At 39.0% G+C, this 15,006-nt stretch overlaps 1 protein-coding gene across 2 annotated transcripts; it reads right to left on the bottom strand.

Annotated features, from left to right (window-relative positions):
• Positions 1-1,706: 1,706 nt before the first annotated feature.
• On the bottom strand, positions 1,707-14,055 carry LOC308698006 (uncharacterized protein). 2 transcript variants are annotated; one of them, XM_081377774.1, is made up of 5 exons: positions 13,918-14,055; positions 12,349-12,911; positions 10,954-11,042; positions 3,088-3,259; positions 1,707-2,886 (listed from the first exon to the last, which is right to left on the bottom strand). In XM_081377774.1, exons 2-5 carry the CDS (start codon positions 12,904-12,906, stop codon positions 2,728-2,730), a joined length of 978 nt encoding a protein of 325 aa, XP_081233900.1. In that variant the 5' UTR covers positions 12,907-12,911; positions 13,918-14,055; the 3' UTR covers positions 1,707-2,727. The 2 variants fall into 2 exon arrangements, with proteins under 2 accessions (XP_081233900.1, XP_081233901.1); XM_081377775.1 differs by having other exon boundaries at positions 12,490-12,911; positions 13,918-14,054.
• Positions 14,056-15,006: the final 951 nt, after the last annotated feature.

Here is a 15,006-nt window from a genome sequence, read left to right as displayed (position 1 = left end):
CCATACTCCCCATACTCTCCATACTCTCCATACTCTCCATGCTCTCCATACTCTCCATGCTCTCCATACTTTCCATACTCTCCATGCTCTCCATACTCCCCATACTTTCCATACTCTCCATACTCCCCATGCTCTCCATACTTTCCATACTCTCCATACTCTCCATACTCCCCATGCTCTCCATACTCTCCATACCCCCCATACTCTCCATTCTCTCCATACTCCCCATACTCCCCATACTCTCCATACTCTCCATACTCCCCATGCTCTCCATACTCTCCATACTCCCCATGCTCTCCATACTCTCCATACCCCCCATACTCTCTATTCTCTCCATACTCCCCATACTCTCCATTCTCTCCATACTCTCCATACTCAACAATACTCTCCATTCTCTCCATACTCTCCATACTCAACAATACTCTCCATACTCCCCATGCTCTCCATACCCCCCATACTCTCCATACTCTTCATACTCCCCATACTCCCCATACTCTCCATACTCAACAATACTCTCCATACTCCCCATGCTCTCCATACCCCCCATACTCTCCATACTCTTCATACTCCCCATACTCTCCATACTCAACAATACTCTCCATTCTCTCCATACTCTCCATACTCAACAATACTCTCCATTCTCTCCATACTTTCCATACTCTCCATGCTCTCCATGCTCTCCATACTCTCCATACTCCCCATGCTCCCCATGCTCTCCATACCCCCCATACTCTCCATACTCCCCATACTCTCCATACTCAACAATACTCTCCATTCTCTCCATACTCTCCATACTCAACAATACTCTCCATTCTCTCCATACTTTCCATACTCTCCATGCTCTCCATGCTCTCCATACTCTCCATACTCCCCATGCTCCCCATGCTCTCCATACCCCCCATACTCTCCATACTCCCCATACTCTCCATACTCAACAATACTCTCCATACTCACCATGCTCCCCATACTCTCCATACTCAACAGACTCCTGATGCTCTCCATGCTCTCCATACTCACCATACTCTCCAAAATCTCCATACTCTCAATACAATCCAAACTCTCCAGACTCTTAGACTCATACTAGCCAGATCTGCATTTTAATTAGTTGTAGTTCACCCACTTATGTAATTTAAGTCTAGTCTATGTTCATATTTTTTATTGTAAGTCACCAGTTTTGATTTGTGATTGTTTGTTTTTAATTTTTTGGATATCCATTTTATTCATGTTTTATTGCCAAACAGGTTAATAATGTGTGTCATGTTAGTGATAATTTAATGACATTTTAAAAGATCCTTTTATTTGTTTTTATTTATTTTTGATCAGTGATTTTGTTTGGCCTGATTTCTCACACAATAAACTGAAATATCATATGTATTTAAAGTAGATATTTTTTTTAATTCATTTACATTGACTTTAGTTCACACTCAACATTAGTATTTCTTAGTAAGCTCTGCATATGTTAGTCATGACGTGTTATTCTCTGTTTAATTTAATCATCATAATGCACCGTCTTGAGATCACTAGTGAAGTTTTCATTATTGAAAAATCAACACATTAGACTATTTCACCATAACAGGTTTTTAGGATCTCATACTTTACAAATATGACACAGAATGACAGTATAAAAGTAAAGATGGCAAGGTAACATTCAGATGTGATATTAAGGTTTAGTTAGCATGAACTAACAATGAACAATACTTCAATACTTCAAAATGAACAAAAGTTGTATTTGTTAACATTAGTTAAAACATTAGTCCTAATCGAGACCAGACCAGTCCAGACCAGCACTCCTTAAATTCATCCAAAAAATCCACATCTACTGCCTGAGAAATGTCTTATATTTAATCAATAAATACAGTTAAAATAATAAGACACTATATAGAGCTGCAATTCAATGAAAGCACTAACAAGATTAATCTGTGCAGAAACTGCATCTAAACCACAATCACACCTGCATCAATAATGTCCAGATTCGTCTTCTACAAACATTTTGTTTATTGTATAAAATCAATATCACAGTTGCAATCGAGCTCATATTTTTGAACACGGCTCTCTTGCTCTTGTGATGTTGCTAAATCCTATCATATGTTATATAAAAGTCAAAATCTTATACAAGTGCTAATTTTGCAGTCATATCTTGCATTTTGTAGGCATTTGTATTTACTATTTTTGACAGAATCCCCTGTTAATTTCTGACCCTGCACAAAAAAACAAACAAATTATAAACAAGTTATTGATTGTGAACTGATTGCATTTGAAGCAGGAAGTTTTACATCACAGTAATTGACCATATTGTAAAGTGTTACCAGTGGTAGTATTTCTTAGTTAATACTCCATTGTTTTGGTAAAGAAAACTCTGTAACGCTTTACAATAAGGTCCTATTGGCAATGCAATAATTTGCATTATCTAACAATGAGCAATACATTAGTTACAGTAGTTAGTAGTTACAGTAGCTCAGCTCCATTAAATATTAAGCGATACATTTGATTTTAATGTATTAGTAATTGTTGAAATTAGCATTAACTATGATTAACAAATGCTTGTTCATGTTAACTGATGTTAACAAACGAAACCTTATTGTGTACAAGTTTTCTGTAACTCTCAGTTAAAGGGAAAGGCGTTTGAGTCCTGTCGTGATATTTGCGTGAGGTTTTGTGTTTTACTGAGGGTCCGTCTGTAAGCTGTAGGTTTGATACTCTGCCATGGTTAGTTCAGCTGACCCTGTCTCACGGGAGCGTGTCCACGTTGACGGACGTGAGGGTCACGTCATGCAGGATGTTGATGCGGTCGATCTGGTTGACCTCTCTGATACGGTGCTTAAATTCAAAGGTGGGTGTGTTGTTGACGACCACCTTGAACTCAGTGAAGGTGCAGAGGATCTTCATCTACAGAGAGACGTGAAGGTTACTGCAGTGACACTCGCGTCTTCATGTCAATCGCACACACTCCTACAGAACCACACTAGAGTGGCGCCATCACTTTTTGGACGCTCCTGGTGCTTTAATCCCACCAATAAGCGGGAGTCGTTTCAACACTTTGATTTTAGGCAGATGGTCTTGGAGTTCGAACCCCAGCGTATCGTTTACCTCAAAGTGATGTCCCGGCACGAACGGAAACGGCCCCAGAAGCTCCCGCTCTTCTTTCCCCCAACGTTCCCCCAGTTTATGATTGCGGACCAGAATCGCTTTTCCTCCTTCGTTGAATCGCGGGTTGATGTGAAGGGCGATATCGTTACCGCGCAGGAAGTTGATCGTGAACCTTGCGACAGAAGAAACGTTAGTAGCACCCCTTTTTATCGACAAAAAACAACAATTCCTTAACTCCGTTTCTCAAAAACAACAATTCCTTAACTCCGTTTCTCAAAGTATCAAACTGTGTTCATGTTTTGCTCTGGAGTAATTTATGATTTCAAGTTCTGACATAAAAACATTTATAAATCCCACATATTACTAAAACGTGCATCATCACAAAATTTTATTTGCAATGTTTTGTACAGCCGACATTCCTCAGGTTTTTATTTGCAAAGTTTCGGTCAATCGACCTTGCTCTCAGGTTTTTTGTTTGCAAAGGTTGACTGAATAAAAAATTGTGAATAAAAACCTGAGGAAGGTTGATTGTCCTCAGGTATTTATGTGCAATGTATTGTTCAATCATCCTTCCTCCGTTTCATTCGCAATGTTTCGTATAATCGACCTTCCTCAGGTTTTTATTCGCAATGTTTCATTTAATCGACCTTCTTCAGGTTTTTATCCGCAATGTTTCGTTTAATCGACCTTCCTCAGGTTTTTATCCGCAATGTTTCATTTAATCGACCTTCCTCAGGTTTTCATTCGCAATGTTTCGTTTAATCGACCTTCCTCAGGTTTTCATTCGCAATGTTTCGTTTAATCGACCTTCCTCAGGTTTTCATTCACAATGTTTCGTTTAATCGACCTTCCTCAGGTTTTTATTCGCAATGTTTCGTTTAATCGACCTTCCTCGGGTTTTCATTTGCAATTTTTCATTTAATCGACCTTCCTCAGGTTTTCATTTGCAATGTTTCATTTAATCGACCTTCCTCAGGTTTTCATTCGCAATGTTTCATTTAATCGACCTTCCTCAGGTTTTCATTCGCAATGTTTCATTTAATCGACCTTCCTCAGGTTTTCATTCGCAATGTTTCATTTAATCGACCTTCCTCAGGTTTTCATTCGCAATGTTTCATTTAATCGACCTTCTTCAGGTTTTTATCCGCAATGTTTCGTTTAATCGACCTTCTTCAGGTTTTTATCCGCAATGTTTCATTTAATCGACCTTCCTCAGGTTTTTATCCGCAATGTTTCGTTTAATCGACCTTCCTCAGGTTTTCATTCGCAATGTTTCGTTTAATCGACCTTCCTCAGGTTTTCATTCGCAATGTTTCGTTTAATCGACCTTCCTCAGGTTTTTATTCGCAATGTTTCGTTTAATCGACCTTCCTCAGGTTTTCATTTGCAATTTTTCATTTAATCGACCTTCCTCGGGTTTTTATCTGCAATGTTTCATTTAATCGACCTTCCTCAGGTTTTCATTTGCAATGTTTCATTTAATCGACCTTCCTCAGGTTTTCATTCGCAATGTTTCATTTAATCGACCTTCCTCGGGTTTTCATTCGCAATGTTTCATTTAATCGACCTTCCTCAGGTTTTCATTTGCAATGTTTCATTTAATCGACCTTCCTCAGGTTTTCATTTGCAATGTTTCGTTTAATCGACCTTCCTCAGGTTTTTATCCGCAAGGTTTTGTTTAATCGACCTTCCTCAGGTTTTTATCCGCAATGTTTCGTTTAATCGACCTTCCTCGGGTTTTTATCCGCAAGGTTTTGTTTAATCGACCTTCCTCAGGTTTTTATCCGCAAGGTTTTGTTTAATCGACCTTCCTCAGGTTTTTATCCGCAATGTTTCGTTTAATCGACCTTCCTCGGGTTTTCATTCGCAATGTTTCATTTAATCGACCTTCCTCGGGTTTTCATTTGCAATGTTTCATTTAATCGACCTTCCTCAGGTTTTCATTTGCAATGTTTCGTTTAATCGACCTTCCTCAGGTTTTTATCCGCAAGGTTTTGTTTAATCGACCTTCCTCAGGTTTTTATCCGCAATGTTTCATTTAATCGACCTTCCTCAGGTTTTTATCCGCAATGTTTCATTTAATCGACCTTCCTCAGGTTTTTATCCGCAAGGTTTTGTTTAATCGACCTTCCTCAGGTTTTTATCTGCAAGGTTTTGTTTAATTGACCTTTCTCAGGTTTTTATCCGCAATGTTTCATTTAATCGACCTTCCTCAGGTTTTCATTTGCAATGTTTCATTTAATCGACCTTCCTCAGGTTTTTATTCGCAATGTTTCGTTTAATCGACCTTCCTCAGGTTTTCATTTGCAATTTTTCATTTAATCGACCTTCCTCGGGTTTTTATCTGCAATGTTTCATTTAATCGACCTTCCTCAGGTTTTCATTTGCAATGTTTCATTTAATCGACCTTCCTCAGGTTTTCATTCGCAATGTTTCATTTAATCGACCTTCCTCGGGTTTTCATTCGCAATGTTTCATTTAATCGACCTTCCTCAGGTTTTCATTTGCAATGTTTCATTTAATCGACCTTCCTCAGGTTTTCATTTGCAATGTTTCGTTTAATCGACCTTCCTCAGGTTTTTATCCGCAAGGTTTTGTTTAATCGACCTTCCTCAGGTTTTTATCCGCAATGTTTCGTTTAATCGACCTTCCTCGGGTTTTTATCCGCAAGGTTTTGTTTAATCGACCTTCCTCAGGTTTTTATCCGCAAGGTTTTGTTTAATCGACCTTCCTCAGGTTTTTATCCGCAATGTTTCGTTTAATCGACCTTCCTCGGGTTTTCATTCGCAATGTTTCATTTAATCGACCTTCCTCGGGTTTTCATTTGCAATGTTTCATTTAATCGACCTTCCTCAGGTTTTCATTTGCAATGTTTCATTTAATCGACCTTCCTCAGGTTTTTATTCGCAATGTTTCGTTTAATCGACCTTCCTCAGGTTTTCATTTGCAATTTTTCATTTAATCGACCTTCCTCGGGTTTTTATCTGCAATGTTTCATTTAATCGACCTTCCTCAGGTTTTCATTTGCAATGTTTCATTTAATCGACCTTCCTCAGGTTTTCATTCGCAATGTTTCATTTAATCGACCTTCCTCGGGTTTTCATTCGCAATGTTTCATTTAATCGACCTTCCTCAGGTTTTCATTTGCAATGTTTCATTTAATCGACCTTCCTCAGGTTTTCATTTGCAATGTTTCGTTTAATCGACCTTCCTCAGGTTTTTATCCGCAAGGTTTTGTTTAATCGACCTTCCTCAGGTTTTTATCCGCAATGTTTCGTTTAATCGACCTTCCTCGGGTTTTTATCCGCAAGGTTTTGTTTAATCGACCTTCCTCAGGTTTTTATCCGCAAGGTTTTGTTTAATCGACCTTCCTCAGGTTTTTATCCGCAATGTTTCGTTTAATCGACCTTCCTCGGGTTTTCATTCGCAATGTTTCATTTAATCGACCTTCCTCGGGTTTTCATTCGCAATGTTTCATTTAATCGACCTTCCTCAGGTTTTCATTTGCAATGTTTCATTTAATCGACCTTCCTCAGGTTTTCATTTGCAATGTTTCGTTTAATCGACCTTCCTCAGGTTTTTATCCGCAAGGTTTTGTTTAATCGACCTTCCTCAGGTTTTTATCCGCAATGTTTCGTTTAATCGACCTTCCTCGGGTTTTTATCCGCAAGGTTTTGTTTAATCGACCTTCCTCAGGTTTTTATCCGCAAGGTTTTGTTTAATCGACCTTCCTCAGGTTTTTATCCGCAATGTTTCGTTTAATCGACCTTCCTCGGGTTTTCATTCGCAATGTTTCATTTAATCGACCTTCCTCGGGTTTTCATTTGCAATGTTTCATTTAATCGACCTTCCTCAGGTTTTCATTTGCAATGTTTCATTTAATCGACCTTCCTCAGGTTTTTATTCGCAATGTTTCGTTTAATCGACCTTCCTCAGGTTTTCATTTGCAATTTTTCATTTAATCGACCTTCCTCGGGTTTTTATCTGCAATGTTTCATTTAATCGACCTTCCTCAGGTTTTCATTTGCAATGTTTCATTTAATCGACCTTCCTCAGGTTTTCATTCGCAATGTTTCATTTAATCGACCTTCCTCGGGTTTTCATTCGCAATGTTTCATTTAATCGACCTTCCTCAGGTTTTCATTTGCAATGTTTCATTTAATCGACCTTCCTCAGGTTTTCATTTGCAATGTTTCGTTTAATCGACCTTCCTCAGGTTTTTATCCGCAAGGTTTTGTTTAATCGACCTTCCTCAGGTTTTTATCCGCAATGTTTCGTTTAATCGACCTTCCTCGGGTTTTTATCCGCAAGGTTTTGTTTAATCGACCTTCCTCAGGTTTTTATCCGCAAGGTTTTGTTTAATCGACCTTCCTCAGGTTTTTATCCGCAATGTTTCGTTTAATCGACCTTCCTCGGGTTTTCATTCGCAATGTTTCATTTAATCGACCTTCCTCGGGTTTTCATTTGCAATGTTTCATTTAATCGACCTTCCTCAGGTTTTCATTTGCAATGTTTCGTTTAATCGACCTTCCTCAGGTTTTTATCCGCAAGGTTTTGTTTAATCGACCTTCCTCAGGTTTTTATCCGCAATGTTTCATTTAATCGACCTTCCTCAGGTTTTCATTTGCAATGTTTCATTTAATCGACCTTCCTCAGGTTTTTATCCGCAATGTTTCATTTAATCGACCTTCCTCAGGTTTTCATTTGCAATGTTTCATTTAATCGACCTTCCTCAGGTTTTCATTTGCAATGTTTCATTTAATCGACCTTCCTCAGGTTTTTATCCGCAATGTTTCGTTTAATCGACCTTCCTCAGGTTTTCATTCGCAATGTTTCATTTAATCGACCTTCCTCAGGTTTTTATCCGCAATGTTTCATTTAATCGACCTTCCTCGGGTTTTTATCTGCAATGTTTCATTTAATTGACCTTCCTCAGGTTTTTATTTGCAAAGTTTCGGTCAATTGACCTTGCTCTCAGGTTTTTTGTTTGCAAAGGTTGACTGAATAAAAAATTGTGAATAAAAACCTGAGGAAGGTTGATTGTCCTCAGGTATTTATGTGCAATGTATTGTTCAATCATCCTTCCTCCGTTTCATTCGCAATGTTTCGTATAATCGACCTTCCTCAGGTTTTTATTCGCAATGTTTCATTTAATCGACCTTCTTCAGGTTTTTATCCGCAATGTTTCGTTTAATCGACCTTCCTCAGGTTTTTATCCGCAATGTTTCATTTAATCGACCTTCCTCAGGTTTTCATTCGCAATGTTTCGTTTAATCGACCTTCCTCAGGTTTTCATTCGCAATGTTTCGTTTAATCGACCTTCCTCAGGTTTTCATTCGCAATGTTTCGTTTAATCGACCTTCCTCAGGTTTTTATTCGCAATGTTTCGTTTAATCGACCTTCCTCAGGTTTTCATTTGCAATTTTTCATTTAATCGACCTTCCTCGGGTTTTTATCTGCAATGTTTCATTTAATCGACCTTCCTCAGGTTTTCATTTGCAATGTTTCATTTAATCGACCTTCCTCAGGTTTTCATTCGCAATGTTTCATTTAATCGACCTTCCTCAGGTTTTCATTTGCAATGTTTCATTTAATTGACCTTCCTCGGGTTTTCATTCGCAATGTTTCATTTAATCGACCTTCCTCGGGTTTTCATTTGCAATGTTTCATTTAATCGACCTTCCTCAGGTTTTCATTTGCAATGTTTCATTTAATCGACCTTCCTCAGGTTTTCATTTGCAATGTTTCGTTTAATCGACCTTCCTCAGGTTTTTATCCGCAAGGTTTTGTTTAATCGACCTTCCTCAGGTTTTTATCCGCAATGTTTCGTTTAATCGACCTTCCTCGGGTTTTTATCCGCAAGGTTTTGTTTAATCGACCTTCCTCAGGTTTTTATCCGCAAGGTTTTGTTTAATCGACCTTCCTCAGGTTTTTATCCGCAATGTTTCGTTTAATCGACCTTCCTCGGGTTTTCATTCGCAATGTTTCATTTAATCGACCTTCCTCGGGTTTTCATTTGCAATGTTTCATTTAATCGACCTTCCTCAGGTTTTCATTTGCAATGTTTCGTTTAATCGACCTTCCTCAGGTTTTTATCCGCAAGGTTTTGTTTAATCGACCTTCCTCAGGTTTTTATCCGCAAGGTTTTGTTTAATTGACCTTTCTCAGGTTTTTATCCGCAATGTTTCATTTAATCGACCTTCCTCAGGTTTTTATCCGCAATGTTTCATTTAATCGACCTTCCTCAGGTTTTTATCCACAATGTTTCGTTTAATCGACCTTCCTCGGGTTTTCATTTGCAATGTTTCATTTAATCGACCTTCCTCAGGTTTTCATTTGCAATGTTTCATTTAATCGACCTTTCTCAGGTTTTTATCCGCAATGTTTCATTTAATCGACCTTCCTCAGGTTTTCATTTGCAATGTTTCATTTAATCGACCTTCCTCAGGTTTTTATCCGCAATGTTTCATTTAATCGACCTTCCTCAGGTTTTCATTTGCAATGTTTCATTTAATCGACCTTCCTCAGGTTTTCATTTGCAATGTTTCATTTAATCGACCTTCCTCAGGTTTTCATTTGCAATGTTTCATTTAATCGACCTTCCTCAGGTTTTTATCCGCAATGTTTCGTTTAATCGACCTTCCTCAGGTTTTCATTAGCAATGTTTCATTTAATCGACCTTCCTCAGGTTTTTATCCGCAATGTTTCATTTAATCGACCTTCCTCAGGTTTTTATCCGCAATGTTTCATTTAATCGACCTTCCTCAGGTTTTCATTTGCAATGTTTCATTTAATCGACCTTCCTCAGGTTTTTATCCGCAATGTTTCATTTAATCGACCTTCCTCAGGTTTTCATTCGCAATGTTTCATTTAATCGACCTTCCTCAGGTTTTTATCCGCAATGTTTCATTTAATCGACCTTCCTCAGGTTTTCATTTGCAATGTTTCATTTAATCGACCTTCCTCAGGTTTTCATTCGCAATGTTTCATTTAATCGACCTTCCTCAGGTTTTCATTCGCAATGTTTCATTTAATCGACCTTCCTCGGGTTTTTATCTGCAATGTTTCATTTAATCGACCTTCCTCAGGTTTTCATTCGCAATGTTTCATTTAATCGACCTTCCTCGGGTTTTCATTCGCAATGTTTCATTTAATCGACCTTCCTCAGGTTTTCATTCGCAATGTTTCATTCGCAGGGTTTTGTTCAGTAAACCTTCAGGTTTTTATTCGCAATGTTTCATTTAATCGACCTTCCTCAGGTTTTCATTCGCAATGTTTCATTTAATCGACCTTCCTCTGGTTTTTATCCGCAATGTTTCATTTAATCGACCTTCCTCAGGTTTTTATCCGCAAGGTTTTGTTCAGTTAACCTTCAGGTTTTTATTCGCAATGTTAAAATGAGGCATTTTCTCAGGCATTTATTTGCAATGTTTCATTCAATAGTCCTTCCTCAGGTTTTTATTTGTAATGTTTCGTTCAATCGACCTTCAGGTTTTGTTTGCAATGTTTCGTTCAGTCGACCTTCCTCAGGTTTTTATTCGCAGTATTTCTGTTAATCGACTTAGTTTTTATTCGCAATGTTTCGTTCAATCAACCTTCCTCAGCTTTTTATTTGCAGTGTTTCGGTCAGGCTTAAGGAAGGTCCATTGACTGAAACTGTGATGATGCAGATTTGAGTAATGTGCGGGATTAATTTTTGTGATTTAAACTTATCAAATAAGTTTATATGGGACTTTTATACAATGCACCTACTATTGATTCTGATGTGTGAGGCACTATTTTCTCTTAAGTTCTGAAACTCAATCAGATGTTAAAAATGGTAACATTGGTTACATAATGGTAACAATCTCTTTAGTGCTCACTTACATTTTAGCATCTGGTTTAATCTGTCCCCTGATAGTTAGCATTAGCTTGTCATAGATGCCACGGGGAAAATTCATGTTGAAAGGAACCACCTGAAAGGAGAGAAAACATTGATTTTTATTAGACATTGATTTTCCCTAACATTTCAGTCAATTGACTTTCAGGTTTTTATTTGCAACGTTTTGTTCAATCAACCTTCAAGTTTTTCTTCATGCAGCGAAAATATTGATAGGCTTATCATCTGCTCAGGAACATCAAAGTAGGCCTATGATATTTATACATGATCTACACAATCCTGCAGGTATAAAGCTGAACAAACTGAGCAGCGCTTCTCAACTGGATTTGATTCAGGAATCAAGCGACGACTCAAGACAAAACAGAGTTTCAGTGAGACTTGTGTTTGGTAACACTTTATAGTACAGTCCCATTAGTTAGATAGATGAAACATGGACAGGTTGTGTCAACTATCAACCGCCTAGTTTGACTAGACCAGTGGTTCTCAATTCCAGTCCTCGGGACCCGCTGCTCTGCACATTTTGTATGTCTCCCTTATTTAACACACCTGAACCAGATCATCAGCTCATTAGGAGAGACTCCATGAACTGAACTGAGTGTGTCAGATAAGAGAGACATACAAAATGTGCAGAGCAAGGGGTCCCGAGGACTGGAATTGAGAACCACTGGACTAGACACATGACCTTTGACTTATAGATAAGCCTATTTATTTTGCAGTTGCTTGTGATTATTAGCATCTATCATGATTTTGTTCTCTCTGTCTGATTTTTATTCGCAATGTTTCGTTCACTCGACCTTCCTCAGGTTTTTATTCACAATGTTTGGTTCAATTAACCTTCCTCAGATATTTTTCGCATTGTTTGGTTCAATTAATCTTCTTTAGGTTAATTGAACACATGAACTTGAACCGACTGGACACATGACCTTTGATCTACATATAAGCCTATTTATTTAGCAGTTGGTTGTGATTATTAGCCTTGATCATGATTTTGTTCTCTCTGCCCGGTTTTATTCAGTGTTTTCAATCGACCCTCCTCAAATTTTTATTTGCAACGTTTTGTTCAATCAACCTTACTCGGGTTTTTATTCGCAATATTTCTGTCAATCGATCTTCAGGTTTTTATTCGCAATATTTCTGTCAATCAACCTTACTCAGGTTTTTATTCACTATGTTTTGTTCAATCGACCTTTTTCAAGATTTTATTCGCAGTGTTTTGTTCAATTAACCTTCCTCATGTTAATTGGACACATGAATCGACTGGACACATGACCTTTGGCCTACAGATAAGCCTATTTATTTTCCAGTTGGTTGTGATCATTAGCATTGTTAATGGTTTTGTTCTCTCTGTCCATCACCCATCATGAGCTGGTTTAGTGTCTTACTACAGGAGCGGTCACTGGCGCCGGGGGCCACGGCTGTGGGGCTCCTCCTGCGGGTGTCTGACCAGGCCAACCGGGTTGACCAGGGTTACCGTGCCACGCTGGGGGGACTGGAGACGGGAGGTAACCTGTCGGGGTGGGTACCTGAGCTGGCCAGGTTGGTTGGACAGGTGGGTTCGGCTGAACTGGAGGGTTGGGTTGGATGGGTGGGTTTGGCTGCGCTGGTTGGATAGGTGGATTGGGTTGCACTGGTTGGATGGGTGGGTTGGGTTGAGCTGGTTGCACTGTTGGAGGGTTTGGCCAGCCTGGTTGGGTGGTTGGAGGGTTTGGCCAGCCTGGTTGGGTGGTTGGAGGGTTTGGCCAGCCTGGCTGGGTGGGTTGGACCGGCCAGGTCGTAGGGATCGATGCGCTGGGCTGGGTAACAGGCCAACTCGCCTGACTGGGTTGGCAGGGCCAGCAGGGTTGGCAGGGTTGACCGGGCTGACCCGGCCATACGGTACCAGCCGACTGCTGAGGGATCTGAGGGTAAAAGCCCTGCTGACCAGAGGACGGGCAACTCATGATGTCTGAGAATCAAACAATTACAAACGTCAAACACGTGCTACTCGACTCTGTGCTTTTCACATGATCCTTCAGAAATCACTCTAATATGATGATTTGCTGCTCAAGAAACATTTATGATTATTATCAGTGTTGAAAACAGTTGTGCTGCTTCAGATTATTGTGGAAATCATCATAAACTGCACGTTTGGTGTGAGTAAGATAAAAAAAAATGAAATTAACACTTTTATTCATCAAAGGCGCATTCAGTTGATCAAAAGTGACAGTAAAGACATTTATAATGTTACAAAATATTCTATTTCAAATAAAAACTGTTCTAAAAACTTTCTATTCATCAAAGAATCCTGAAAAATAAAATGTATCACAGTTTCCACAAAACTGTTTTCAACACTGATAATATTCATAAATGTTTCTTGAGCATCAAATCCTCATATTAGAGTGATTTCTGAAGGATCATGTGACACTGAAGACTGGAGTAATGATGCTGAAAATTCAGCTTTGATCACAGGAATAAATTACACTTTACTGTATATTCACATAGAGAACAGATGATTTACATTAGAATAATATTCAATCAAATAAATGCAGCTTTGGTGAGCAGAAGAGACTCTTTTAAAAACATCACAATTATTCCAAACTTTTGGCAGCCAGTGTATTTACTCTTCCACTTCAGTTGCTTTCACACAGCAGATCATCATTCTACACTACTAGTGCTGTACCTGTTAAAGGTGTGAATCACAGATCAGTATTTAAGAAGTGAAGGTCAAACATTGATATTTAACAGCAGAACCTGAGCTGATTAGATCTTTATAACTGCTGCAAATCTGTGACTTCACAAACAAGATCAAATCTAAAGCTTCAAAACTCTCGATCACTGTTAGTGATTCCTATGAAAGTGTGTTGAAGAAGCAGAAGATCTACAGAAGCAGAAGATCTACAGAAGCAGAAGATCTACAGAAGCAGAAGATCTACAGAAGCAGAAGATCTACAGAAGCAGAAGATCTACAGTACCTGTTGAAGAAGAAGATCGACGCAGGAACAGAAGACTCTGAGAATCTGAGGTTTATATGCAGACGCTCCTCATTCCTGCGCATTAAGAAACAGCCCATCTGTTCATGAGACACACACACACACACACACACACACACACTTATGTTATGCGTGCATCAATAACTGATGATCGACTGAGACTGCATTTCTCAAACTAACACTTGCTGTTTAAAGTCATTTAAAGAACATGAATAATCTGCAGGAACGGACGCTTCTGCTGTGTTTTTACATTATAAGAGCGTGATTTGAACTTCGGATGCGTCTCAATACAGAGTGGATTATTAGATTTACACACACAGTCAATATTCCCGAGGTTGCCACAGTTACTGAAGACTCATGACTGAACACAGACTCGGTCTGTCCCGTTTTCCTGACAAACGTGTTGCACAATAGCAGAAGTTTTGAGTCTCGGTCACGAGTCTCCTGAGTCACTCACACACGCTGGGATCATTGTCTGAACTCCACTGAATACTCACTCTATTGTCTTCTGTAGAGCTGACCTCCTGATTTTAATGATATGGAGATCGTCTCATTGTGCTTTTATGTGATTTTTCACGTGAGAATCCACATATTGTGACTGTAAAACTCCCAGATAGGCGTCGATGAACGGCTGACGGTGCGCTGGATTATTTAAACGTTCTTCACATGTTCCTTTGAGAACTGATGACTGAAACACACACAGATTCAGTCTCATCCTGCTGAACATTTATCATAACCAACAGTTTTGCCCTTAATAAAGGGTTAGGGTAACTAATAAAGGTTTGTCAGAAGTGAAGTTCTGAAAGCTTGTTTCTGCCTCGGAATCTGTGGCTTTATCTTGCAGTTCAGACTTTTCTCTCGCTTTTGTGAGTTTGAAAAGCAAATCTGAGAAAACAGTCAGAACTGTGAGATCTGAAATGAGAAAAAAGATGAGACAAATCACAATTATCCTTTTATTAGCGGTGTGAGAAAGTCCTATAGACTTTGCATTGGGACAAACTTTGACGAGTCACAGCTCAGAGAGAGGATTTCGTAGGATTTCGTGTGGTTTTCCACATTTGAAGAGGCTGG

This window comes from Scardinius erythrophthalmus, assembly GCF_964197995.2.
Source record: "Scardinius erythrophthalmus genome assembly, chromosome: 11".
Taxonomy (NCBI): domain Eukaryota; kingdom Metazoa; phylum Chordata; class Actinopteri; order Cypriniformes; family Leuciscidae; genus Scardinius; species Scardinius erythrophthalmus.
The sequence above is the reverse complement of the archived record's forward strand: the minus strand, read 5'-3'. Positions and strand labels throughout refer to the sequence as shown.